Genomic DNA, 25,580 nt, shown 5'->3' with positions numbered 1-25,580 from the left:
GCATCTGAGTGCCACTCAATGAACGGCTTGATTCAGACACGCTGGCTTTTCCTCGACTTTCTCTGTTTCCCTTTACTTTTCTTTTCCTTACTTATTTCCTTTGTATTCCCAGGGTCTCTCATTTCCTCCTCTTATTCCCTTCTTTATCTCCTTTTTTTCTCACTTTTTGGTTGTTTCTTGGCATTTTTGTTTGCTTTGTTCTTTCTCTTCAAGCTTTCTATCTAATTTTTCACCCCTTTTCCTCTCCCCTTTCCTGTTGTTTTCTCACATGTCATCCATCTTGTCCCCTCTTTTAATTCCCCTTCTTTTGGTCCCATTCTCTTTTCTTCTTTTACTTCTTTTGCCTTTTTATACTTTACATTCTTCTCTTCTCTTCCACTGTTTTTTTTGTTTCCTCTGATAATTTCTTTGAACTGTTATTCCTTCTTTCTCTTGAATCCACTGCCTCTCCTCCCTCTCTCCACTTCCTCATCTTTTCTTTTCCTCTCACCACACCTCTTCCCCTGATCCTTTCCTCGCTTCCTTCTTTTTTTCCTTCTATTCTCTCTTTTCCTCTCCACTGCTCGGCTGCCTGTTTTCCTACCTCCTCACGTCTCCCTGCGTCCTCCTCCTCCTCCTCTCCTCTCCTCTCCTCTCTCCTGTCCTGTCATGTCCGTCAGCCGGGCTGGCAGTGATCGCAGTAGACACAGAGATAAGTAGCTTCTTTATGGAGAGTGTGAATGATATGTGGCACAGCCAGTGATTCTAAGTGACAGAGGCCAAATGGTAAGTGATGCAGTGCGCCATCCCCCCCCCAAGCCTTATTGTAAACACACACACACACTGCATTAAGCACACACACACACACGACTGTGCGCAGGGCCTGTAAACACTCGCAGAGGCTGTAATTAATGTTGTCACCCACACTTGTCTTCAGCATGGACGTGCACATGCAGAAAAGGCCAGCCACCTCGAGGCCTCTATTAACATGCGTCATATTAAATCATGGACTTGCCTCCACCAGGTTCCATCACCATCATCACTGCCATCATCATCATCATCATCATCATCATCATCATCATCATCTCTGCCAGCTCCCCTCTATTAACGAGGGGGCTGGTGGCAAACGATGTTGTGTGCTGGTGGTGGTGGAAGAGAAAAATAAAATGCTTGTGTGGATCTGGTAGAGCGTTTAACCAAATACCCTCCTCCTCCCCCTCCTCCCTCCCCCCACCCTTCCTCCTCTTCCTTCTCCCCCCACAGTCGGGTTTGATTATAACGGACTCCACAGAGGTACTGACGCTCACCCCACCGCTTCTGAAGCTCCCAGACAAGTATGTGGCACAATGGCTGATAACTGGGCTCCCTCATTGCTTCTGCATGTCTCTTATTATTGCCGTCTCACCTCTGCATGTGCATGTGCGTCTGTGTCAGCCTCCCATCCTCGTCTTTGTTCATGTGTGACACGCACACGTGGCGCCCTCTGCACCTGGCATCACCACCTGGTATTCTCACACACCTGGATTGCACCTGACATGAACGTGTGTATCCAGTCTACATACGACAGGTGTCTCAGGTTTGCTGAGAAAGAGTCAGTTTTTGCGATCGTCATGTGCTGATTACACTTAAAGCATAGTTGGTTCCTTCATTAACACAGAACAGCTAAATATTAAAGAGTTTGACAATTTAGCAATCTGATTGACTTGTGTCTCCCCACATTGCAGATGCCCATAGAACACAGCCTTTGTGTGTGCTGAAGTAACACTTTTCAAACACAGTACCCACTATAGATTTACCTGATTTAAACATTGAAATGACACCAATTCAACTGGAAGCCTGATTATAACAGCTTCAACTTTTGGTCGGTCCAGCTAGTGATCACAGCTATTTATTATATTACATTTATAACAGATTGGGCTAAAGCACATCAATGCTGCTGCCCAAACAAGAATAAGAAAGCCACAACCTCATCATACATCATTAGCAAACAGCCCAGTTGCTCACATGCTAACATGTGCAAAAGAAAGTACATCCTCTTTGCGTATCAGAACATAAAGGTCATACAATGTTCACCAGTTCTGAAAATATATCTAAATAGAAACTCAGATTTAAAACAGCATATGACATATATGTAAAAAAAGAAAGTAAGCCAAAATGTAGTAGCAGTGTGTGAAAAACTAAGTACACCAACTGGAATTATGAGGGTAAGTAGCAGCCAGGTGCTGCGAATGTGTGTTAACACAATGCAAAGGAAGACATACATCAGCAGGGGTCTTAAAGAATCGACTGCTGCTGTCCATCAATGCGAGACTTATTCACAAGTGTTAAACTTTCAGGACAGTTGCCAGTCAAGTTCACCCTAAGGTCGGACTGTGGCTCAAGAGGAACAATAAAATCCAAGAGCTTCATCTCAGACGTGACAGTCCACAGTTGGCATGTAAAAACTTCATGACAGTACAGTTAGAAAAAGACTGAAGTAGTATGAAGAAGTATGGCTTGTTTGGAAGGGTTCCAGGAGAAAGCCTCTTCTCTCTAAAAAGAAGAACAGCTTAGGTTTGCAAAGTTACATCTTAACAAACCACAAGATGTCTGGAACAATGTCCTTTGGATAAACAAGACCAAAGTGATAAAAGTGTTTGGTCATAATACACCGCACCATATTTGAGGAAAGCCAAACAGCATATCAGCACAAACATCTCTTACCAGCAGGCTGAATTTAGGTCATGCAACAACAAAAAATGATCCCAAGCACCACATTAAATCTACAACAGAACGACTGAAAAAGACCTCCAGACTTCAATCTGACTGAAATGCCTAAAGAGGCCTTGAGGAATCTTAGCACAAACAAAAGCCTACAAAACTCAATGAAGTGAAACAGCGTTGTAAAGAAGAGCGGGCCAAAATTCCTCCACAACAATGATAACATCATATGGACATACTTGAATTTATTGCTGCTGAAGGTGATTCTGCAAGCTGCTGAATCATGGGATGTGCTTAGTTTTTCACAAACTGCTGCTGGATTTTGGCTGACATCATTCATGCATGTTCCATATCTGCTTCATCCAATTTGAAGATCTGGTAAGAACAGCAAGATTCTTTGCAATGTCCTGAACATAAAAACGGGGGTGTTGTCTCTTTGATATGACTGTAGATGCACAACCAAGAGTCCAGCAGGAATTGTGTTGTATATTTTTACCAAAAACAAAACCCTCCAGTGGAAACAATATGCTTTACTATGTCATTTTTTTTCCTAATTGACATAAAAGCTTGACTTAAGCCATTATTAGCATTCGAGAGATCAGCCATTGTGCTGACTTGAGCCAGCCAGCTGGGACAAACTCTGGAAAATGTCCAAATATGCCCATATGTGAACACAGCAGGTGTTTTTTTTTCCAGAGTAGTATGATCCTTGATAACTGAAGGAAAGTAGCAGTAAGATCGCAGTCATGTTTCTGAACATGTTTTCACAGTTTCTGGAGTCAGTCATATAGAAAAGGACTGAACACAGTGGGAACAGAGGATTAAATCTGCTCAGCTTTGACATTCGTAGGGAGCCGGGTTCTAAACTCTGCGCCTCCGTCATAATTAATCACACACATCACACACGCACACACCCGCACAGACTCTGATTTACCACACTCTATGAGTGATGGGAGCAGGGCAACAGAGGAGCCCAATTAGATGTAGTGTTGACGCTGCTTTACGGTGACGATAACCTTTAGTATAATGTAGTGCAGCGGTCCCGTCAGCGATGTTTCCTCACAGGACGATGTCGTGGAGGTTCTCGCTTTCCTCTCACGTCTCTGCCTTGCCATCTTTCCAGCTGTTCTTTTTTTTTTCCTGTGCGTGATTTTTGTGTGATTAATTACACCTTTTTTTGTTTTTATCTCTCTCTTTCTTTCTCTTCCCTTCCTCCTCTATTTCTTTTCTTTCTGTTGCGTTTCTGATGATGTATGATAACAGCTATATTTCCTTGTTTCTTCTTCTGGGAGAAAGGTGTGGGACGGGCAGGGGGGAGTCATTTGTTTTGCCTCTTTGATATTCTTCCATTTATCAAAATGATAATTAGGTGCAATTAAATGGCACTCTCATTTGTTTTGTTCACGTGTTTTTTTCCTCTTTCTTTCTTTCTTTTTTTTTCTGCAGAGGTGTCTGTGCCATTGTAGGTCAGTCTAATTAGAAGAGAGAACGCGGGGTGTGTGGGGGGTATGTTTATAGGTGGGAGGTGCATGGGGTGGCCCAGGTGATTGAGAGAAATACGCAGAGAAACAAAAGTAGGACTGTTCATACAGGGGATGTGTGGCATTCTTCTCCAGATGGTAGGAAAAAGGGAGGAAGAGTTGCTCCATCTGGGTCAGGATAGAGAACTTTTAAAGAGAAATCGGGTGAAAAAGATTAAATGTGAATGCTTCACTTGACCTGCATAATGTTTCCCTACTTCCAGCTGAATGCCATTATGTGTATCAGGTTATGTATATCTGCGTTTTCTTGTTTTTTACCCCCCGTTTGCCACCGCAGCAACCCTCATCTGTGATTTCCACACTGTGTTTGTTTACTTATTCACATTACTCTCAGCACTCTTGAAGATATCTACCTGACCTTTCAACTTTGTGTGTATTTCCATTAGGGGAAAGGCCATTCTGCTGCCAGCTCTGCCCATACCGAGCCTCTCAGAAAGGGAACCTAAAGACACACGTCCAGAGTGTCCACCATATGCCTTTTGATAACAGCCAGTACCCAGACACGAGGGGCTTGTTACTGAGCCAGGAGGAGCAAGGAGCACTGGCTGCTAAACACCCACCAAAACCACAATAACAGCAACAGTAGACCCCTCCGACTGATAGACCACAACATGGACCCGAGGACCAGCCTAGTCAGGGAATCCCCCCAAAACTCTGTCACTATTCTTGAAAATCTACGCTTTGAAAGTAGGTCCCAAGACTCTTGAATGACTTTTGAGCTTCTCCTCTCTCCACTCATCATCCTTTAATGACCTTAGAGACATTTTCTATTATGAAGCTTCTTGTAGTTTTTACAATTGATTTTTTTTTTTAACGAGGCTTTTTAAAGCTGTAATCTAAGCAGAAAGGAGGGTCTTACCACAAAATGGAAAGACTTTCCAGTGAAACTGTGCTTTGAGAAAGTTGAGGAAATGAAAACTAGACGTTTTCATTTCAATTCTTCGATTCAATTCTTGAGTCTGAAGGCTGCATCATCTTTACAGATTACTATATCGGGAAGGCCTCAAAATACATAGAATTGCCTTCTGCTGCCAATTTGGAGGTACCAACAAGTGAAGTTGCTGAGTGCAGCCTAACAGGAAGAGTGCATTTCTCCAGAAAGAAGCAGAAAAAACTGAACTTGTATGCAGCTGCTAGCCTTTTAATCAAGGACAGTGGCTTTGCATTGCTGCTCTAGTTGCCCCCTTCAAGGCTTTTTCTTTTTAGCTTTATTGTTTTTGAGAGTTTGTGCATTTCTCAGGACAACAATCATCAAGCCACAGCAAGAGAAGACGCCCTGCAATCAAGCAACAGACATTTGACACGCTGCAAGTCTGGATTCTTGCTCAGAGGATGAAGAAAGCATCTTTCTGCCAGCGTGTGCATGACTGTGTTAAACTGACTTCCTTCCACTCCACAGTGTAGTATAGTTGGAGTGCAATGACCGCTCAGAGGCCGTGTAGCTGATGATTAGAAGGAGAGAGGTGGGATTAGAAAGGAGAACGCTAATGGCGATGTCTGCTTAAGTGCTCATTAAAGAAAAGCGTGCGTTTTTAATAGCCAGTATAAATGAGCGCCCCATTTTCATGGCCATTCAATTATTGTCCATTTAAGAGGAAGGGACCGAGTTTTCCACCATAACTCGTTCATATTAGTGCTTTTTACTTAGACAGTTGTGATTTAAAGTTAGACTTACTTCACAACATGAGAGTGGCAAGTAGATGCTCGCTCCAGATTGAAGAGATTATACTGCAACTTGTGTACTCAAGGAATGTTTTTTCCATTGCAAAAAGGCCACTTTGACCTATTGGCCCAAACTGTTTGAAGAAATCTACACGAAAATGATCTCATGTTGGGTTCAAACTACACAACATTTCTGTCTGTTAATCCTTGCCGTGACTTTGCTTAAACACAGGGCAGACCACAAACTGGTGGATGAGCAGTCATTGCTCGCCGTCATGCCTTATCTGCTTGGTTCAGCTGGACAGGCGGCATGGAGAAGCTTCTTGGAACAACATAGTAACGGTTGCATACACGGTACTGGCTGTCTTGTGGCCAGTAAAGAAAAAAACGTAGATTTTTTAAATTTATTTTTTTTAATCCAACTGGGGATCAATCAAATCAAGAAGAAAATTCTGGTTGCTTTTCCTGGAATACAATACTGTGCAAAAGTCTTGAGCCACCCCTCAATTCTGTACATACTGCCAGGAAACCTGGAAATAGGTGCAGTTTGACAGTTTGTACAATTCTGAAAGTCAATGCTTGGTATGTCAATGACGCCTTCATTCTTCAACACAGCCTGAACCCTCTTAGACAAACTCTCTTGTCATTTCTTTAAATAGGTATCAGGAATCATCGCTGAAGGACCATATGCGTGGCTTAGCTCCCGTTTCAGGTCTTTGCATTTTTTTCCCTTTATTTTTTCAAGGACATCCCATCCAGATACTGTTAATCTGCTGCAGATAGTTTTATAGCCATGGCACTTTGTCTTTTGTCCTCCACTTGTCCAGTCTCCTCAAATTTTTTTAAGGTTACAGAGCACACCATGCTGAGATATGCCAAGTTTTCAACTAATAGCTCTTTGGGAATCATCTTGTTGGTGCAAAAATAAAAAATTTTTGTCTGTCAAACTGTGTTATTGTTGGTAGTTTTCGTTGAAGCAACTAAAATAAAGAGAACCATTTCTGAGTCTTTGAGACAGGCTGCTAGTATCAAAGTGCCTAAATTCAGAACTGGTTCTTTGCAAAGAGGACTGGAATGAAAATGAGTAAAAAAGCAGCCAATGTTCAAAGAAAAACATTTTAAAAAATCCATCAGACAGTCTAGAGAACTATTGCGAAAAGATTGCATAACATCTGACTCCTTAAAGGCAAAATGTAAAGAAGTGAGGGGTGGCTCAAGACTTTTGTACCAATGCAAAATGTATTTCATGTTTCATTTAATTTAATTTCATGTGAGATAGACGTCACAGACATGTTGTGCATTTATTTCCCTTATTCGTTATATATGCCACACATGAAACCCTGACACAGTGCTTCCCAGCTACGAGATTACGTCACGGAGTGAATTGAAAAGAATCAAAAACATACATTTCAAAATCAAATCTAATGAAAAGATACAGCGGTTCTCATCCAATCCTTGACAAGAAAGTGTATTTCCCAAAATGTAAACGTGTTGCTTTGATGCTGGCTGCTTTGTTTGACTTTTAACATTGGCAGAAAAATTGAACATATCCATTATATATTAACATGCCTATCAGCCACCCATTAGCCAGCGATGCAGAGGCGATTTTGTTGTTTGAACATTTAAGCAGACTAATGAGCCAGTCTCTCTGCTGTCAGTCCCATTCAGTGACTGGTGATGTGAAGATTTGCATTCTGAGGGACCAGAGTGAGACAGAGAGCAGCCAGAGGTCAGAAGATCAGGCTTCCAGGGAGTTCAGGGATAAATACATCAGGTGGAGACATTTCCAAGCCCTCTGAAACGTAGAGCTGTCACAGCCTTAACGCAGGTGTGTGTGTGTGTGTGTGTGAGTGGACACGCATTCTTTTACGCTACACTCACCACATCTCTGTGTTCCCCTGCCGCCGTCTCGATGCTTTGTATACTATCCTACCTCCTTTTGCAACGAAAGCCTGTTACAGTTTATCGACATGTTTATTCAAATGAAGCCGGACTGTTTGTTTCGCTTGATTTTCACTCCTAATGAATGGCCGCCGAGCTCCAAGTAGCCACGCCTGGCTGACTTGTTGGTGACTTTAATAGAAGCAGCTCAACACTTAAAGACCGAGAGTGAAACAGTCAGCTTCTTAGAGGTAAAGATGACAGAGCATACAGAGTGCTGTGAAGTACTCTCCATCTATTTTGAGACCTCAGTACTTTTTTTTTTTTTTGCATGAACACACAATGAAATGGTTGCTATCGCAGTGGGTTGTTCAATGCATACATCACTGTGGGCTTGAATATGCCTATTATTATACACAGAAGTGTATATCGCAGGTGTGGGTAGTGAATATACTTGAAACGGATACTCTAGCCTTTGAGGTAGTGTAGTACTAATACCAATGTTGTACAGAATTCCCTTTAAAATTAACTCCTCAGAATTTGTACTCCAAAGTGTGACTTAGAAAGCTATGAAGCAGGAGCGAGTGTATGTAATATATACTGTATATCTGTAATCCACTCTTACCAAACCCTTTATACCCTTAACAGTGGTAGAAACCAAATGGCATTGCTAGTGCACTTAGACTAGGTTAGTGCTTTAACCATTCTCATTTAATCGATTCTAGCTAAGGTTTCTTTGAGAATGTCTTTTTAATGGTGCCGGCTAACGAACTTCAAAGTCATTTCTGCTTTAGATGCTTTTATGGTTTAAAAAAAAAAACATTTTTTTTTTTTTTTAGAATAATTCTATAGATTTCGAATGAGAGATTATTTGTCCCGTGAAGGCTGTGCGGCACAGCTTTTTAGCTACCTTTTCCTCATGGAAAGTTTGATAATGCTAGGTGGAGCAGTGCTTATTTTTGTCATAAAGATGTAAGAGTGAGTTTTTAGTCTTTCTCTTTGCTAAACTGTAGGATTTGTACACAGCTGCCCTCCCAGAGGGACCGGCTCGTGTTTCTCTTTGGTTTGTGTTTTTTCATGCCTCTCGAATTGTATTATTTGTGTCTGTATTGCTTTTTTTTTTCAATTTGTTATGATTCATGAGTAATTTACCTTAGAAGACATTATTATTACAAATGTATTTGGTTAATATCTGTATTTATTATCACTTCAAAAAGGATGAGAGGACAGTGGCAGGCGGGAGTGTTTGTTTTCATTTAATTTTTGTGTGGGTGTTTTTGTTTTTTTTACCGTGTGGTTTTCAAGCCAGCAAGCCGATGTGAAAGCTCTACCTCGTCTGAGCCATTCTCAGTTCTGTTACACTTTTTTTTTTTTGTACATCATTTCAAAAAGATGTAATGTCATGTCCACAAATAAAGACACACAAAATGGCACCTGCTGGCGCCCGTTCATCTGGTGACGCTTGTTTGTTTTAAATGTGCCTCAGCCACTGTGACCGAACACATCCACATTTTTAGATGAGAACGCTTCGGAGAATCACAGTTTTGAGGATTTTGTTTTTCTCAGTTAGTCGCGCTATCTGTGTGAAATTTACAAAGACCCATGCAGTGCACCATGTTGACAGGATTTTTAAAAAAAAACCTCAGCAGTGTGGTTTCTCATCTTTCTCCCAACATCTCTGACACAACTTATTACACAATGTTCTCATTTATTACCATGTTGTTAAAGGAAGCACTCAAATGTAGTAATGGTGTATTAAAGGCCAAAATAGTGCAGTTAATGAAGGCTTTCACTGAGGGGCTTATTGGATAAGTGCCGTGACTTAAGTAATTTTGAACACATATTGCAAACAAAAATACATTTTTAAAGAAAAATCTCTGATTCTTTCCCAGACTTTATGGCATCCAGTGACTCTAGTCATGAAAAGCCTGTTTTCTTGATCTAGACATGATGGGCACTTTTCCAACACTGTTTAAAGGGATATGAAGTTTTTGAATCAGACTGTGTGGAGTCCTCCTGAGTAATCAGTGTCCTACGTGCGGTAGACAGCGGTGAGAGCGCTCTCAGTTTGGATAATCGCTTTTTCTGAAGGCTCAGCTAAACTAAAAGTTAAACCTCAATCGATTAAAACCTTTTTTTAAAATTCTTTTGCATCTTTTGTCAAGTTTCAAGTTGTTTTTTTAAGTTTCCTTCTGTTGTCCCTGTTATCTCTACTCATGGATCAGGAATCCTGTCTGCTTCTCCTAACCGAGAGGCAGAGAGCAACGCTGAGAACGAGTGGGAAGCAGGAAGATTATGGAAAAGCAGCTGACTGCATGAAAGGATTTGCCTCAATCTCATTGTTGAATCACAGTCAGCTTTGAGTTATATTTTGTTGCATCAGTCAAAGGCTAACCACCGTCATCTAAGCTCTGCTTAAGCTGTATGATCCATAGTGATACATAAGCAGGTATGACAAACAGATCAATACACACAGAAATCAAGGTGCAGGAACGATCCCAGAAAGGTACGCTTTGTCTCTCCAGCTGTACCCGGGCAGATTATCATTATTATTATTTTTTTGTCTTTCAATGATACCTTCTTGTCTGTACCTTTGAAAAGGTAAAAGTTCAAACTCTGGACAAAAAGACCACATGAACTTTCTACAGCCCTGTGCAGCCAACATCTTTGTCTCCTTAGTTGTCGGTGATGATTCTGTTCTGTATTTACCCAAAGGACCAATTCTACAAATACTAAGATCTGTAACTTTGGGTACTGGAGTGAAACCCCTCTTTCTCTCTGTGTATAGTATAACTGTGGTTAATAACATTTAGATATGAAAATAAACTCAGAATGCAGTAATAAGTCTTAACTCTCACAATATAAATCAGAGAGAAGGTAATGACCTTAAATGAAGATTATTGTTGCATAATGATTAATAAATCCAAACAAGCAGTGCTTTGTGCATTTTATTGCCATGACATGAAAATAAAAACACATTTGTTTGGGTGGCTGGCTCAGACAGATGTTGCTATATTTTTAACAAACATGCTTAGACTGCTTCTTATAGACCCCTGCATTTGTGTCAAACATGAGAAGAAACCCATCAAAGCATCTTTTCCTGAAGCGAAATGTTGTTCCTGGAGGTGAGAGACCTTCTGCAGACGGAGTGAAAAGTAATTGAAATAGTTCAAGGTGTTTGTTGACCTGAGAGGTTCCCTCTCCTTAATACACACAAATGCCCCTTGGTTGTTTTTAATCAATATAAGACCTATTCCAAATGTTTGCACTACTTTTAATGCTGAACACAAGGAAAATGTGGCTCAGGTGTAAAGATACTTGAATTGTCCTTTTATAAATGCTCTGATGTGTCTAATAGTACCCTGTGAGCCCGATTCAGGTCTGTCCAATCTTCATTACCTGCACAAGAAAGTGTTCGTGAGATGAGGTGAGAACTGATCAGACCAAAACCACACGGCTTCCTTTCATATCATGTGACATGTTTGATGGATCAAGACTTTGATGTTCACCCAGGCCTCGCTGCCACCTTGATGTCCACGTGTGGCCGTGCATTTGAAGTCAAGCTGCCAGGTGACAGTGATGAGAAACCCACAACCTTCAACTACAGGCGACCACCTAGGGATCCCTCGCCACTTTGCCAGTCTCTTTCATGTTTGGTGTCTCTGAGCACCATCTGTCTGTCGGTTTGAGTGACGGCTGAATGACAGGTTCCCTCTGAGAGCATGCCGCATAATGTTAATGCCAGGCAAGCCTGCGGGCTGAGAAAAGACTGCAGCTGCCCGTCACTCTTCCCAACCTCATCAGTCACTGCGAAGGCAGACGTGACGGCCCAGAGCTCCCTGAAAAACATGTTCGCTGACATCTCTGCTTTCTGTCACACAGCAGAAAGAAAATGACTGACTGAGTGAGTGACTGAATGACTGACTGAGGTGGAAAATGCGCCAAACTCCAGGCTGAGTCAAAATTGATGGATAGGTTCGTTGAAGAACACAGTGGGCTATAATGTGATTTCTATTTTTTTTTTATTTCACATCTTTGTGTGTCAGATTCAGAAAGCCGTTGCTCTTCCTTGAAAGTCTTGGGTTTGGCACAGGTGTAGCCACAGGGGTATCTACAGATCACTTTTTCTCACAGCAGAAACTTTGTTTTAGATTTGAATCTTTTTAAAATACATGTTTATTTGTGATACGAGATGAGATTTTTGCACTGACATATGAGGTGGACAGTATTTGCCCATTTCAATGATTGTGATAGGGTGTTTCGGGATTGTCCAAGAGTAAGGGAGCCTTTTTTCACACACTACAGAGGTGAAAAAGTATAACTCACCTTTATACTTGAACTTCTCTCTTGACATTATTGCTGAAATGGTTGTATTAAGTTTTCTGCAGAGTTTATTATCTTTTTATTGTTTTTTCAATATTCTCCACAAATTCTGAGTCATCTGAGAATCCCTTTGCTCCCATGTTGATGGATTATAGACATTCCTGTAGATGCTGATCTCCTCAGAGATTTCTGCCAGGTTACAAAAACTGGGAGGCCCGTGACACCAAGACATCAAATTACCTTTTGCATCACCAGTGCATCAATTCTTTTGTTGCATCCAACAAGAATGTTACCAGTTTTTGATTTAGTATCAACAAGTGGCATGAGAGCATATGAAGGCTGTGACTTGCATTCAGTTTAAAGCTGTCTGAAGCTTGAGGCGGGACATCTGGAAATCATTTTAAAGTTAAACTGTCGTTTGGGCTCTTATTTATACCCTTACATCACGTTAGAAGAAAAAAATAGTATTTATTGTATACATGTCAACACATTCTCTCCGGGTTCTCCGGCTTCCTCCCACCATCCAAAAACATGCATGTCAGGTTAATTGGTGACTCCAAATTGTCCGTAGGAGTGAGTGTGAGCGTGCATGGTTGTTTGTCTCGTTTGTCTCTATGTGGCCCTGTGATGGACTGGCGACCTGTCCAGGGTGTACCCCGTCTTTCGCCCAATGACTGCTGGGATAGGCTCCAGCCCACCCGCTACCCAATTAACGGATTGACGGTATAGAAGATGGATGGATGGATGTTAACACATTGGTTCGATGGAAATCCTACTAAATCAAAAAAATTTTTTAAATTGGACTTAAACACTCTGGTAATGTGGTTTGAAATCTAGTGTGTCAGACTCAAACTAGCCAAGTTACTGTGTACAATCCAGTTTGTGGCCCAGGCTTTGACCCATAAGTAACAGAAGAAGACGATACACAGAAGAAGAACCAGTAAAAGGAATAGAATAATCACATTGATATGATGCATTGTATTTGTGGCAAAATAAAAAATAAAAAGTAAAACACATAACATGAAATGAACATACAGAGCTGCAAAGACCACCTGATGTCGAACCAATTAACTGCAGCTAAACAATTTTTTAAAATAATTTTGGTTCGTAACTAAATAGATTAAGTGAAAAAAAGCCCACTACTAACAAGCAAAAAAGGGGGCAAAGCCCCTCTTGTTGTGGCAGAAACAGACACACTTCAGTCATTAAATCAATTCAAGTATTTACCCTCCAGTTATTGTATACTAGGACAGAGAAAGTGGTTCAATTAAAGGGCTCAACCAAGCTAAAACTCTAGTCCAACTAAACTGTGACACATTCCTCTGTTTTGCAGTTCCAAGAAAAGGCTTTGGTGCCATCCCATCTACACATTCCATCAAATCATTGCTTTCACTTTCCCTCTGTTTTGTATTTTCCTCACAGCATTTTGCCCAATTAGCAGTATTTGTGTTCCTCCCAGGAGTTGCTAGCTCGCTAGCTAGCAGGCAAATTGTCTTGCTTTGTTTTGCTAACTAGCTAGTTACTGTAGACATATTGATGGTTTATTGCAGATATGGGCAATCTTCAAGTTTCTTACTTAGGTGACATCCTTTAGTAGCATCAAGAATGGTGATGGTTTATGTACTGGGACTGTTTTTCATGAGGATTCTCAAAATAAATCAACCAGTTTCTAACTAACCAATGCTAGAATACACTTTACGATAATTTTGAGTCTCTGCATTTCATTTGCATCTGTCTGGTATCTTACAGTTTTGTCAAAAAAAAAAAAAGAGAGGGGGTGGCTGCAGTCGTGCTTCTGGCTTCATGACTACATCTTTGCATGTAAACCTTTTAAGCTCTGCAGTGCACTATGCCAAAGGTTTTGATCCATATCTGCCACCAGAGAGCAGTATTCCTCTCTAATGGCCCCTAAACGGCCCTCTTCAGAAGGACAAGGGCCACATCAAAGACCGAATGGCACTTGTATGTGTAGGATGACTGCACGCATGTGTGGTAAATATACTTAAAACACACTATGGAGCGTATCAGCGCGGCAGCCTTGACTGCAGTTACCACCGGAGAGTCTGACTCCTCCGCATTTCTCAGGCAAAAGGCCAAACACATTTACAACACTTCAAGTGTCTGCGACACAAGAACGCCCTCTCCACTGTGAAATATGTAAATATTGCACTAATCAAAGGGTTGTGGAATCGCAAAATGCCACGGAAAGGTTATGACCTGGAGCCTGTGCTAATAGGAGAGGGGGGTGAGAGAGGGAGGAAGAGGAGGATACAGGAGGTGGTGAAGGGAGGGTTGGGGGTTGAGTTGTGGTGGAGGTGGGAGGGTAGAGGAGTGACAGCTACCACAGGCGTTACTCCTGCCTGAGGAGGACCTTCACATGCTGACCTCCGCCTCCTGCACTCCAACGCTCTGACAGTAATGAATAGGAAGGGGCTGTTTATGCATATCAAATGTTATTTACTCTCCCACAGTCAACTGTGGCCACAGAGGAAAGAAAGAGAGAGGAGGAAAAAAACAGTATATTCCCTAAGACCACGGCTGCCATTAGAACAATGTAGACAGGAATGCAGAGGCCTCTGCGGTGCACTGAGGTTAATCTATCCATCGCAATGAATTACATGACATGGTTTTTGTGGGGCTTTGGCTCAAATTGCTTTAGAAATGCGGCATTGTTCACTGCTTCAATTATCGTCCAGGATTTCAGGGCTCGACAGATACAGAGCACCTGCATGAAAACAAGCGCTCGCAAGTTTCTAAGTAAACTTGACAGTGAACTCCTCTTGATATCTAGCCCACACGATTATTTATTTCAACTATCTCCAGCTCCACCAAACTAAAGTCTATATCCGGCGACAGAATCAGGGGGATGTTAACATACATTCTAGTCATGTAACATATTTCTTAAGCAGGATTAATTCTTCTCCACATTGACATGATTGGTCCTAAATAGCACAAACCGCAAAGCCAGAGGCAGGAAAAGCCTGAGCAGAATTATTCAAGGGAATGACGTTCGACGACGAGCTCAAGAAAATAACCTTGAGCGTGAACAATGAAGAATCAGCCGCCAGAAAACGTTTGTGTTTTCCCCGAGTCTACGTGTCATCGCCATCGGTTTACGGCTCGGCCTCATTTTCCATCACCCCTTTTGAGAATTAAGTTGGATCTTAAGTATGTAAATGAGAACCTATTCCGTGGCCCCCACCCTCTCTTGTTTGAATCCCAGGACAGACCATGACATTTAACATTGCCTTCACTAATTTGTGCTTAATAGCCAAAAAGTGATTAGAATTAACATTAATGACATTTCATATGTCTCCCTTTCTACATTCATTACCCCTTCTCTGCTGCTGATACTTAACCAGCTAATGCTGGTGGCTGCTTCATGCAGCTTAAATTTCACGTTACTTTTGGCAGAAATCTTTCAGTTGCCCCTTTTTTCACCCATCATTTTTTCACTGCTCCCTTTGCCAGAAGACAACAAGCAAAGAGAAGTAAAGCAGGGGCGGCAGGAGGGTGTTAGAAAGCTTTGTAAGTTGGAAATCTATTCTAGTGGTCACACTCTCTTTACCAATTGACATGAGCATCGCGGCAGATTAAGAAGGGATATGTGTATGCGTTTCTTGCCCTACGTCTGTTCTGTCATCTGTGGTCTCTCTTGTTGAAACAAGTGCTGTCCGAGGAAAACGGGCCTGGAAGAAATGTTTTTTGATTCTTTTCCTCAGATCTGTATACAGTGGAGATTATTGCGTGAAAAATGAGCATTGTGTCTCTATCAAACAACGAGCACTACCAGCCCGCTGCCCTCCTCTCTGGTAATTAGTGATGGTCTCTAACCTTGTTCAAGGGCGGTGAGCTTTTCCCTTGTGTTTCTTTGGGGAGGTCACCCGATCCTATAGCAAGTGTGTGTGTGACAAGGGTGGTTTAACACCAGCCTCAGCAACTACAAGCTTTTACAATGTGATGGCAATTTAATGGCAGGAAATGTTTCTTGAAGGGGAAAAGGAACAAAAGTGGGGGATGCGTGATTCAGAACACGTGTAATGTTGCTTTAATTTGTATACTGGCATTCTTTTTATTGTGTAAATTAATGGTACAGCATGTCCACTGTAAGAAAAACCTGCTAATCTGATAATAACGTTGATATTTTTTTATGTTTAAGCGTTGATGAACTGCATGTTTTTGAATAATGCAAACTTGCTGAACACCCAATAAACTGAATTGAACTTGAACCAACATGAGGTAGAATTTAAAAGAAAAACTAAGACACCGACTTGAATGAACTTAAACATCCAGTTCAAGTAAAAGAAAATATCACTGAGAATAAAAGAAAGATAAAGCAATTTGTGAATACATTTATTAATCTTTTAAATGACTGAGTGCAACTCAACTTAGCCAGGGCGAAGATATGATGTGAAATTATTTATCTGGGGGAAATTTTGCTTGAATAATCTCAAATTAGTTTGCTCCACTGTAATTGTTACTGTTGAGGTACACAAAACTGTCAAGGAATATGAAGTTTTTTTCTGTGTATGTAGGGGGCCACGCTCGAAAAAGCTTTGAAAACCCCCGCTCTTGAGTTACTTAAATATTAATTGTAAACCAACAGTGCTAAATGATGTCAGGCAGTTTAAGTTTTGAAGGGAGAAACACCGAAACACACAAAAAGCCCATTAATTAAAGCTTTTGTGCTGGTTTAGCCGATCTTTAAGTCAGTTGTTTTGTCTCATTAAGATCATCGACTGGAGGGCAGAGTTTAAGCACCTTTTTTTGTTTACCACTTGAGCATGGTTGTATTACAAGGATGGAGGACAGAGTTGGCAATAGAAGAGGAAAAGATGCAAGACAAAGGGAGAGGAGAGGATATTTCAGTGCAGGGCTGGTTGGGGGGGGGGGGTTAAAAGGGAAGAAGAGCTAGGGTGATCATTGGGTAATGGCAGTGGCCTGGCCGTTGACAGACAGGCCAATCTTCCGTCTGGACAGGCTCAAGAGAGATGTGTCAGTCTCTGCCGGCACCCCAGGCCAGCCGCACCACCGCACCGCTAAATGTGTATTGGCAAAGTGTCGGTGCCAATGCCATTAGCCAGCAGACTTAAATTCCCCTGTAATTTCCAATGGCGCTCCTCGTTATTGGCACCTCTGATGGGTCGAGTATTCGAATCCTGGTTCACTTTTAATGGATGGCTGGTGGCGGTGAGCAGCACGGCAACTTGTTATCACTCCTACTAGACAGGTCCACACAAACTAAAGCATGTCCACACACACACACACACACACTCCTGTTATTGTCCGTTCATGGACCTTCACCTACACAAATAAGGCCTGTTTACGAAGCCAAATTTTTTTTATGACCTTTTTCTTTTTTAGTGTTTTGTCCTGTTTTGCTTTAAAACAGAACAGTTATACCTTTGAATTGAATGAAAGTGACAGCAACTTGTTGTTTGGCCTAATTTGGCTTGTATTTCGATAACCTATCAAGCAAGCAAACAAATAGGAGGATACTGTTTGTGTTTTTCTACAAATAAATCAGCTACAAAATATAAAGGGATATTTAAGAATATTGTTTTAAAAAGATAATTCCAAACTGCAAGTTCCTTCCATAATTACACTGTTAAAGAAATTAACATTCTTCTTAATGTTCTTAATTTATAGGTGTAGTCTTATCCATTAACATGTTATGAATGTGCTTTTTGTTGTTCCAGCAAAAGCCAGATTTTCTTCCATTCCTAGCCGGGTTTCCATCTACTAGTGAAGCGAAAAGAAAAAAAAAAGTGAATCAGACATATTTTAATGAATTGGTTTGAGGCAAATAAACGAGGCCGCACGGTGCCACTAGAAGGTGGTGATATATGCTACATCGATCAGACCTGAAACAAGCCGGCGAGTGACAAATTTTCTAATATTTGCCAGGTCAGGTAAGTTGTCAGGTAAGTTGTCTCTATTTTTAAAAGACTTCAAAACCACTTCAAGCGAGTATATACGCTGTTTGAGCCTTTTGTGGAAGTTTTTCATTAACATTTTTTGATTCCTATCCTTTCCGTGCGGTTCAAAATGGCAGTGGAAACCGCTAATTAAGTCCCCACAGACAGAATTTATCATGCTGTACGTTATCATGATGACATTGTTAAAACAGTATTTGGAAAACATTATTCCAAATTCCTTTAATAAATAACCCATTAAAGAAATAAAAGAATACTTCCCATTAATCAAGAGTCCCATTAATCAGCTTAAAGTAGTGAAAAGTACTGTCTACACCAGCTAAATCCGTAAAAATGCCACACAGTATCAATCCAGCGTCACACAATAATTAGGCTATTTTTCTTTTTCGTTTTTTTGGGTGAAAGTACTGCCAAATACTTAATAGAGAATATTTCAGCTCTAGTACTTGAGGGATCTGATTCCAGTACAGGTATTTCTTCCCAATACATCATCAGAGTTGTTGTTAAAAGTACAGAAAAGTAGAAAATGCACACACACACTCTCGAAAACACACTTTTAACTTTCCTCATTACACCAGTGGGCCAGGGCTAATGAAGGAGGAAAGACAAGAGACGGACACCTTGGAGATGTTTTTTTTTTTTAATCCTAGCACAGATCTGGGATCAGGCCTACTCCAGTCCTCACTCATTAGCTTTATGGGGCAACAAGGACAAACTTGTCTGTGGTCTGATTGTAATTAGCATTTAATTTAATTTCTCATTTTTCTCCTTAATTCTCCCCGGATCACGATACAAGTGCAAAAAGACAAGACATTTTATTTTACTTCCTCTTACCATCTTTACCATCTGTGACCTAAAAACACATTAAAACTGCTAGAATTTTCATGAGCTAACGATTGTGAAGTCTTTTTGGACTCTTGTGGGATTTGCAGTTTTGAATGTCTCTTTCACAATTTGACTGATCTCTACCTCACTGCTCTCCTCCCTTCTAGCGACACTGCCCGTAGAGTGTCGAGGGAATACAGCAATCGTGAGGCCAAGACAAACACACGCCCAAAGCACACACACACACACACACACACGTGTGCACGCACACAAATGTTAAATAACTATATACAGGAGCAGTTTAGCTCTGCTGTAATTTGTATATGGTGTTTGACAACCTTGCTAGAGAAGTTTTCACCCTAGAAATGCTAAGTAGTCCCAGCAGGAGTCAGTCAGGAAGAGGAGAGGGGCTCTTTTGCTTTTTAATGTATTCTTCTGCAGCCCAGAGGCCTCAAAAACGTTGCATGTCTTTACCACTCACTGTACACACACTCACACACAGACGCATGCACACACACTTGCGTATCTGTCGGCAGTCAGGCTCTGAAGGAACACTGCTAATGGGGCTGTTTTTAATGAGCCAGGAAGAGGAGAGTGACCCTTCGAAGGTGAATATCTCTATTTCTCTGTTTTTTTTTTGCTGTGTGGTAATGTAGGCATGTATGCCATTTTCACACACACACACACACGCATACACACTTTTGTATGTATACGCACTCAAGTCCTTGTAAATTTATACAATGTTGTAATATTTATCTCTAATTGTTTCTAACTGCCATAATTACTCTCAGCTCTGGGCTCATTCATTCATCCAGTCCTCTCATCAGGAGCGAGCATGTGAAACATCAGAAGGCAGAAATGTGTGTTTTTACGGCTGAAGCGGCTGCATAAATTGCAAGGGTTTGAAAAAAAAGCCAGGAGCAAGAGTCCTCCGCAAAGCTGCAGGAGATCCGTCGATTTCCTCAAGTTCCACTTCACGTTGCAAGGGACATATCCATCCCCAGACAACCATTTCACTTTATTTCACTGATTTTATGATCTTTTCCTGCAAACACAGGGGGAAAAAAAGAAAAGAGAAGGGGCAGTTCTGAGAACAGCCAAAAGATGGCACACTCTGTATGGCGGGAAGAGGGTTGTGATGAGAACTGTGGCGGCTGTGGTGTCTGTATTTAAACCAGAACCTGGAGAGCGACTGTGTTTCCTCTGTTGGGAATCTTCTGCTTCTAGGATTCATAGACAAGGATGGAGATGGAGGAGGAGGAGGAGGGGGAGGGAGAAGAAGGAGCTAGGTAGGTGAACGGATGTCATGCTTCTGCTCGTGTTGCTCAACAAGCCGTACTGTGGGTGCTTTTTGCACTAAAATGAGCCTGAGGATATATAGCTGTGACATTTTATCTCAGTGCCCCTGGTTCATTTTGTCTGCAGAACATGTGGAGGTACAGAGCAATCTGTGAACACGGCTAAAAATAATGGTTATTCTGATGTTTAACGCCTTGCAGAGAAAATAAATGCAATGCCTAAGCGGGCAGGACATATCTCAGTGGATGTGTTAATATTTTTGCTCCAAAAAAGAATGAGAGAGGAGTGAAGGAAGATCGTCTCATACATCCTCTTTAAACAAATTTGTCATGAAGCGTCCTCATTTATCCAGGAATTGTCTTTTTGTGGGTGTTGCTGATCTCATTTCATCATTCTTTCCTCACGCCTGTGCAGCAGTTTTATGTCTGTACAAAACAATTTCTTTTTGCCAGACATGAATGATTGGAATGTTCCTTTTTTTGGGCAGGTTAATTGGGGATTATTACATTATCATCACCACAAAAATACGACGTGTAAAAATGTGGAATCGGCTCTCTCAGAATAGATTATGATTCATGATGTGCCAATATTACAGTTTATATTCACACATGTAATGAGCACAAGCTGATATGAATATTTTAAAGATATCTGATGATTTTCTTTTTTCTTTTTAATCGCTACATTTTATCATCTCTCTTTTATTGTGCTACCTTTATACAGCTGGGCAATACCACTAAAAGTGATTGTCACAGTGATCCTACTGTGTGATTGCATTTACTTGTTAACTCACGAACACTTAACATCCCCGCTCTGAACGTGGACACGCTCCCACACTCTACACACTCCTCGGAGGCACACACTAGCACACCCGTGCCACAAGACCACTGAAAATCAATGTGACAGGTTTCAGTCGTTCCTGAGTGTACACATCCCCTCTCAGACTCTCTCCTGACATCTGCTCGATTACCTCCTACAGCCAAACGCACACGCAGACATACACACATGCACACATGCACACACGCACACAGAGGCCCTCCCCACGGCCGCTCTAAGCCCCTCTGAGCTATATGAAATGTAGTCGGTGCAGGAGAAACTAGATACTGCCGGCTGTGTCACATCGTGTTTGCCGCCACCCGTCAGGAGCGGGTCTGTTTGACTGCCAGACGTTATGACAGCGTCAGTCATCCTCCTGCCCAGCAGCAGGCTGTGGGACAGAGAAGAGAAGAAAAGCTGATATAGCTCGGTTTTCCTCTCAGCAACACCATGTTTCACATTCAGACTTGCTAAGAAATAAGAAACAAGAGGGTGATTGAGATTTCCACCAAATCAAAAATCAGAAGGGACCCACTAGTGGCTCTCTAAGTCCCCCCCTGCATTATCCATGCGCGAGTGTGTGTGTGTGCTTCTGTCTGGCTTGGGGATTTGACAGCTGGCAAGTCGATGATTGAGCTGCTTATCCTGTCAGACCTGTCGGCCACACTTGCATTTTTATTTAATTTCTTGCTGCTTTATATATTTTTTAGTCCAAGCTGCGAGGAGAGTGCACAATGTCAGGCCAGAAGGAGTGTAGATAAAAGCCAGCTACTAACTCTCATATATGACAGTCAAAGACACACACACAAACACACATATGTACGCAAAGAAACACAGCCGTACACTCGAACAAACCTGAACCTTATACCTGCCGTATACACAGAAGATATGACAGCAGCCCGGTTTGTCAGGTCATCTGACAGCGCTGTGAGCTCCCATGTGGCCGCAGAGCATCCAGACAGCAGGACAGCAGGCCCGGACAGGAGTGCCTCAAGCCCTCTCGCATCGTCTCGCCCCACTTTGCTCACGTCTCCCTCACCCCTCTATAGCCTCACCTCTCTCCTTGCCTTCAGCCTCACCCACTGCTTCTCACCTTGCAGGACAGCAACCCTCAGAAGGGCCTGGCAGTGTGAGAGGTGATGGACAGGCCGTCTCTGGCGTGAACTCTCACCCTCTCTGGCCATTGTCATGGAAAGACAGCTCGCTGTGACTCACACCAAGAGGAAAAGGAGGAAAAGTCAAAGCAATAACCCTCAAAAAAGTTTGTTTGGCTGATCCTTGACCATATGCACGAGTGAAATGTCTTTGCTTTAAGGTCTTCTATAAATGCTACTTCCAGCTTGGGTCCAAGAAGGAGTTCTCAGATGCTTTACTTCCTTACTGAATAAAAGTTTGAATCCATCCATCCATCCATTTTCTATACCTAATCCATCGGTTGGGTCACGGGGGGGGTTGGAGCCTATCTGAGCGGGTCATCGGGTGAGAGTCCATCACAGGGCCACACAGAGACCAACGAGACAAACAACCATGCACGCTCACACTCACTCCTAAGGACAATTTTAGAGACACCAATTGACCTAACATGCATGTTTTTGGACAAAGTTTTAGTCATTTTTCTAAATTTCTTGATAGAGGCTGTAAAGATTTACCTGCAAAATGTGTTAAAGTTTCTGAACTGAAAGTATAAATTACACTATTTTGCATAGCTAGAGTGTGACTGTTGCACTCCTTTGGAATAACTGTTTTATTACTGTAGAGGGTAGAGTTGCTTGCAGATGCTTAAAAAAATGCAGAGGTTCCCAATTTTTCTCCCAATGTGAGAAATAAATAAACTTAAAAGAGAGTTCTGTTTAGTAAATCTATGTTCATTCCTGGCATAATAATTCTTTTTATCTGCATTGAAATTTTTTCATCCTCAAAACGCCAGAAATTTAGGTGCAACAGCTATGAACATTTGAAACTGCTCTTTTATCAAAATAAAATATCTGTTCTAATGTGTTTAATGTGCATCATATTTTTTGTCTTATTTCTAATAATCTTATTCTGAAAACTATCAAATCTGGTCCTACATTTTCAGATTAAAAGTGCTGGAGTAACAATATAAGAATATAAAACGTACTCATTTCCACCAGAGCATATGATTGTGTGAGGCTGAGGAACGCTTGCAAACAGTGTGCATTTGAAGACAGCTGCTTGCATTCTGCATGGACCTCCTGTGAATGTTCCTGTCAGTCTTCCTCATAGCCATTCCATGTATCACTAGCTCAGAAATGAAGCCCGTCCCCTATGAATGATTAATAAACAAACCTATTAACAATGCGGCACACATTTCACAAAAGGTTCATTTTCGGAAATACAATCTCCCTTTTTGTTAATAATGTCCATTAATCATGTGAGGATGTCACTTAACGCAAGGTTAATGAAACACCGCTAATGCCTGGCTAATCTATCCCGAGTCAGAAAGCTGCTGTAACTGTAATTCCTAACCCTCTAAACTCTTTTCCAGGGGATTCATGCCATGTGATTGATGGACGCGGGACAGGGGATGTCCATTATTTTTAAGTGGAACACAGAAGCAGAACGTAGGGTCAGCTGTGGGCCGAACTCAGAAAGCTTTACCTGTCCAAATGGCTAATGAACCCCTGACAAGATATATGGGAACACTTTGGGGGAGAATTTAAGTATGACATAACAACTTGATAATGGATTTACTGTGGCGCTCTGAACCATTCATTCACAATCAAGCGTAATGTTCAGACTTCAACTAGTGCTGATCTTAACATGTTGGTGTGTGCACGTCTGTCTGTGCGTGAGTGCTCACATCTTTGTCTGACTTCCATTTTCCAGCTGTCAGGCCGCCCTATTAAACAGTATTATTTTTTTTATGTGTGTGTGCATTGTGTCTGTGTAAGCATGGCGTGGTGTAAGCACAACATTAGGAGAAATGTTTATTGTAATGTGGGTGTCTGGTGCCAGCTGAGCTGAGCTGCAAGCTGTTTGGAGAAGCGGATGACTGTTTGATTGTTTGATGACAATGTGTGCCTTGCATCTCTCTTCCTTTTCGTCTGTGTCTCTGAAGAATGCTGACATTAAATGTTTGATGTTGGCATGCACGACTGATGTACAAATAAAAACCTCACCGGTGAGATGTTTTTTTCTTCTTCCTCTTCTTACATTTTGACAATACATTTGTTGTCTCTGTTGTTTCTAGGTTCCATTCAAGTTTCATTGTTTCCTCGCTTTTTTTAAAGTTTGGATGGCTTTGTCTCTCCCTTTTTTCCTCCTTGCACCAGAAAGAGATCATAATGTAGGAGCAAAAAGACAGAAAATTCACTCAGGGTTGCATTTGAATGTAGGAAGAACTGTTGTTCCACTTGAACACCTCCTGGTTTTTAATAGGGGTATACAGAATAATGCTATAATGCCATGGAGTGGGGCAGGTGCTGGTGGAGGAGACGCAGGTCAATATGAGTCCTAATAAAGCTTGAGTTCATTTCCCTGCTGCACCCCCCCAAACCAGGCCACTGGCTGCTCCATATACAAGTCAAATCGGCTTTTTGCCTCCCAAAGCCCTTTGATTTATGACCAGGCTCCATTGACCGGACCAGCTAGTTTTCATTTTTGTTAAATCGCGTGGCCTCTTAAATGAAACTATTGATTTAAAGTCAGCTTACTGAGGATTTAATTTGTATTTGGAAAATTAAAGCAGGTAACGCTTTATAATTTCACACTACAATGGAGTGGAACCAGTTATCCCCTATTCCATGACTGACCCCCACCCACCCGAATGCACACCTATTCCCCTTTCATTTCTCCTTCCATTTGGTTTAACTGGCCACTTTGTGTGGCCATTAATGAATTTTGGACAAGGAGAAGAGGGATTTATAGCCTTGGGCCTCTCTTTCAGGACTGCTGCTACGGTACATCAGGGCTACCTGACTTACACGTTATGTTGTCTCAAATTGACTTTGTGCTGGTCAACACCTCTGTGATGGCTGAAAATCAGATGAACATCTCTTCTCCGTGTATCAAAGAAGGCCTTCGTGTGTGTTTTTGGTCACTTGTTTGTCACCACTGTTCCACTTTTCACAAATCTCTGAGAAATTATGCATCAAGTCGCAGACAAGAAAATAGCGAAAACATGATCGCACTCTGACTGCGCTCCTGTTGTTTTCAAAATGGCACAGGGGAAACTATTTGTTCGTCTCTCCACCACGTGATTTTCTCTGACACCTTTGCTTCCCGTTCTGACAAAACCCGAAATGATGTACCTCACCTTTTCAGATACCTCTTCCTTCCCAAAAGAGGAAGCTACAATTACGGCTCAAAACACTGTGACATATTTGTTACTGATTGTCCCTCATTTGTGGGGGAGAAGACATGCTCACTGTCGGCCTGTCTCAGCTTTGTCTCCAGGTCTGCTTCCTCCGTCTCCTCTGCTGACACCATGGCAGCCAGGCATCCCTTCTCGCCACCCCGCTCACCTCTCCCCACTCCCTCACCCCTCACCCTGCCATAAGCTCCTTCACCAAGCCCCTCATTAACCCCTCCCTTTTCCCCTGGCATTGAAAAGGCGCTGTCTTTAAACCTGTCCCTGCGTCTTCAACAGAGTTTTCCACAG

General features: G+C 41.8%; 1 protein-coding gene across 3 annotated transcripts in view; it reads left to right on the top strand.

The window, feature by feature from the left end:
* Positions 1–9,211, top strand: part of LOC140316792 (zinc finger protein 516-like) — a 48,895-nt gene extending 39,684 nt beyond the window's left edge. For 2 of the 3 annotated variants that reach the window (XM_072394762.1, XM_072394763.1), the window contains exon 5: positions 4,607–9,211. In XM_072394762.1, coding sequence (XP_072250863.1) covers positions 4,607–4,794 — 188 coding nt within the window. In that variant the 3' untranslated portion in view covers positions 4,795–9,211. Of the gene's footprint in view, positions 1–1,242; positions 1,314–4,606 lie in introns of all 3 variants that reach the window. The other variant, XM_072394764.1, reaches the window with a different exon arrangement.
* Positions 9,212–25,580: the final 16,369 nt, after the last annotated feature.

Source organism: Leuresthes tenuis, unplaced genomic scaffold (genome assembly GCF_036924035.1).
Source record: "Leuresthes tenuis unplaced genomic scaffold, fLeuTen1.0.hap1 SCAF_10, whole genome shotgun sequence".
NCBI lineage: Eukaryota > Metazoa > Chordata > Actinopteri > Atheriniformes > Atherinopsidae > Leuresthes > Leuresthes tenuis.
The sequence above is the reverse complement of the archived record's forward strand: the minus strand, read 5'-3'. Positions and strand labels throughout refer to the sequence as shown.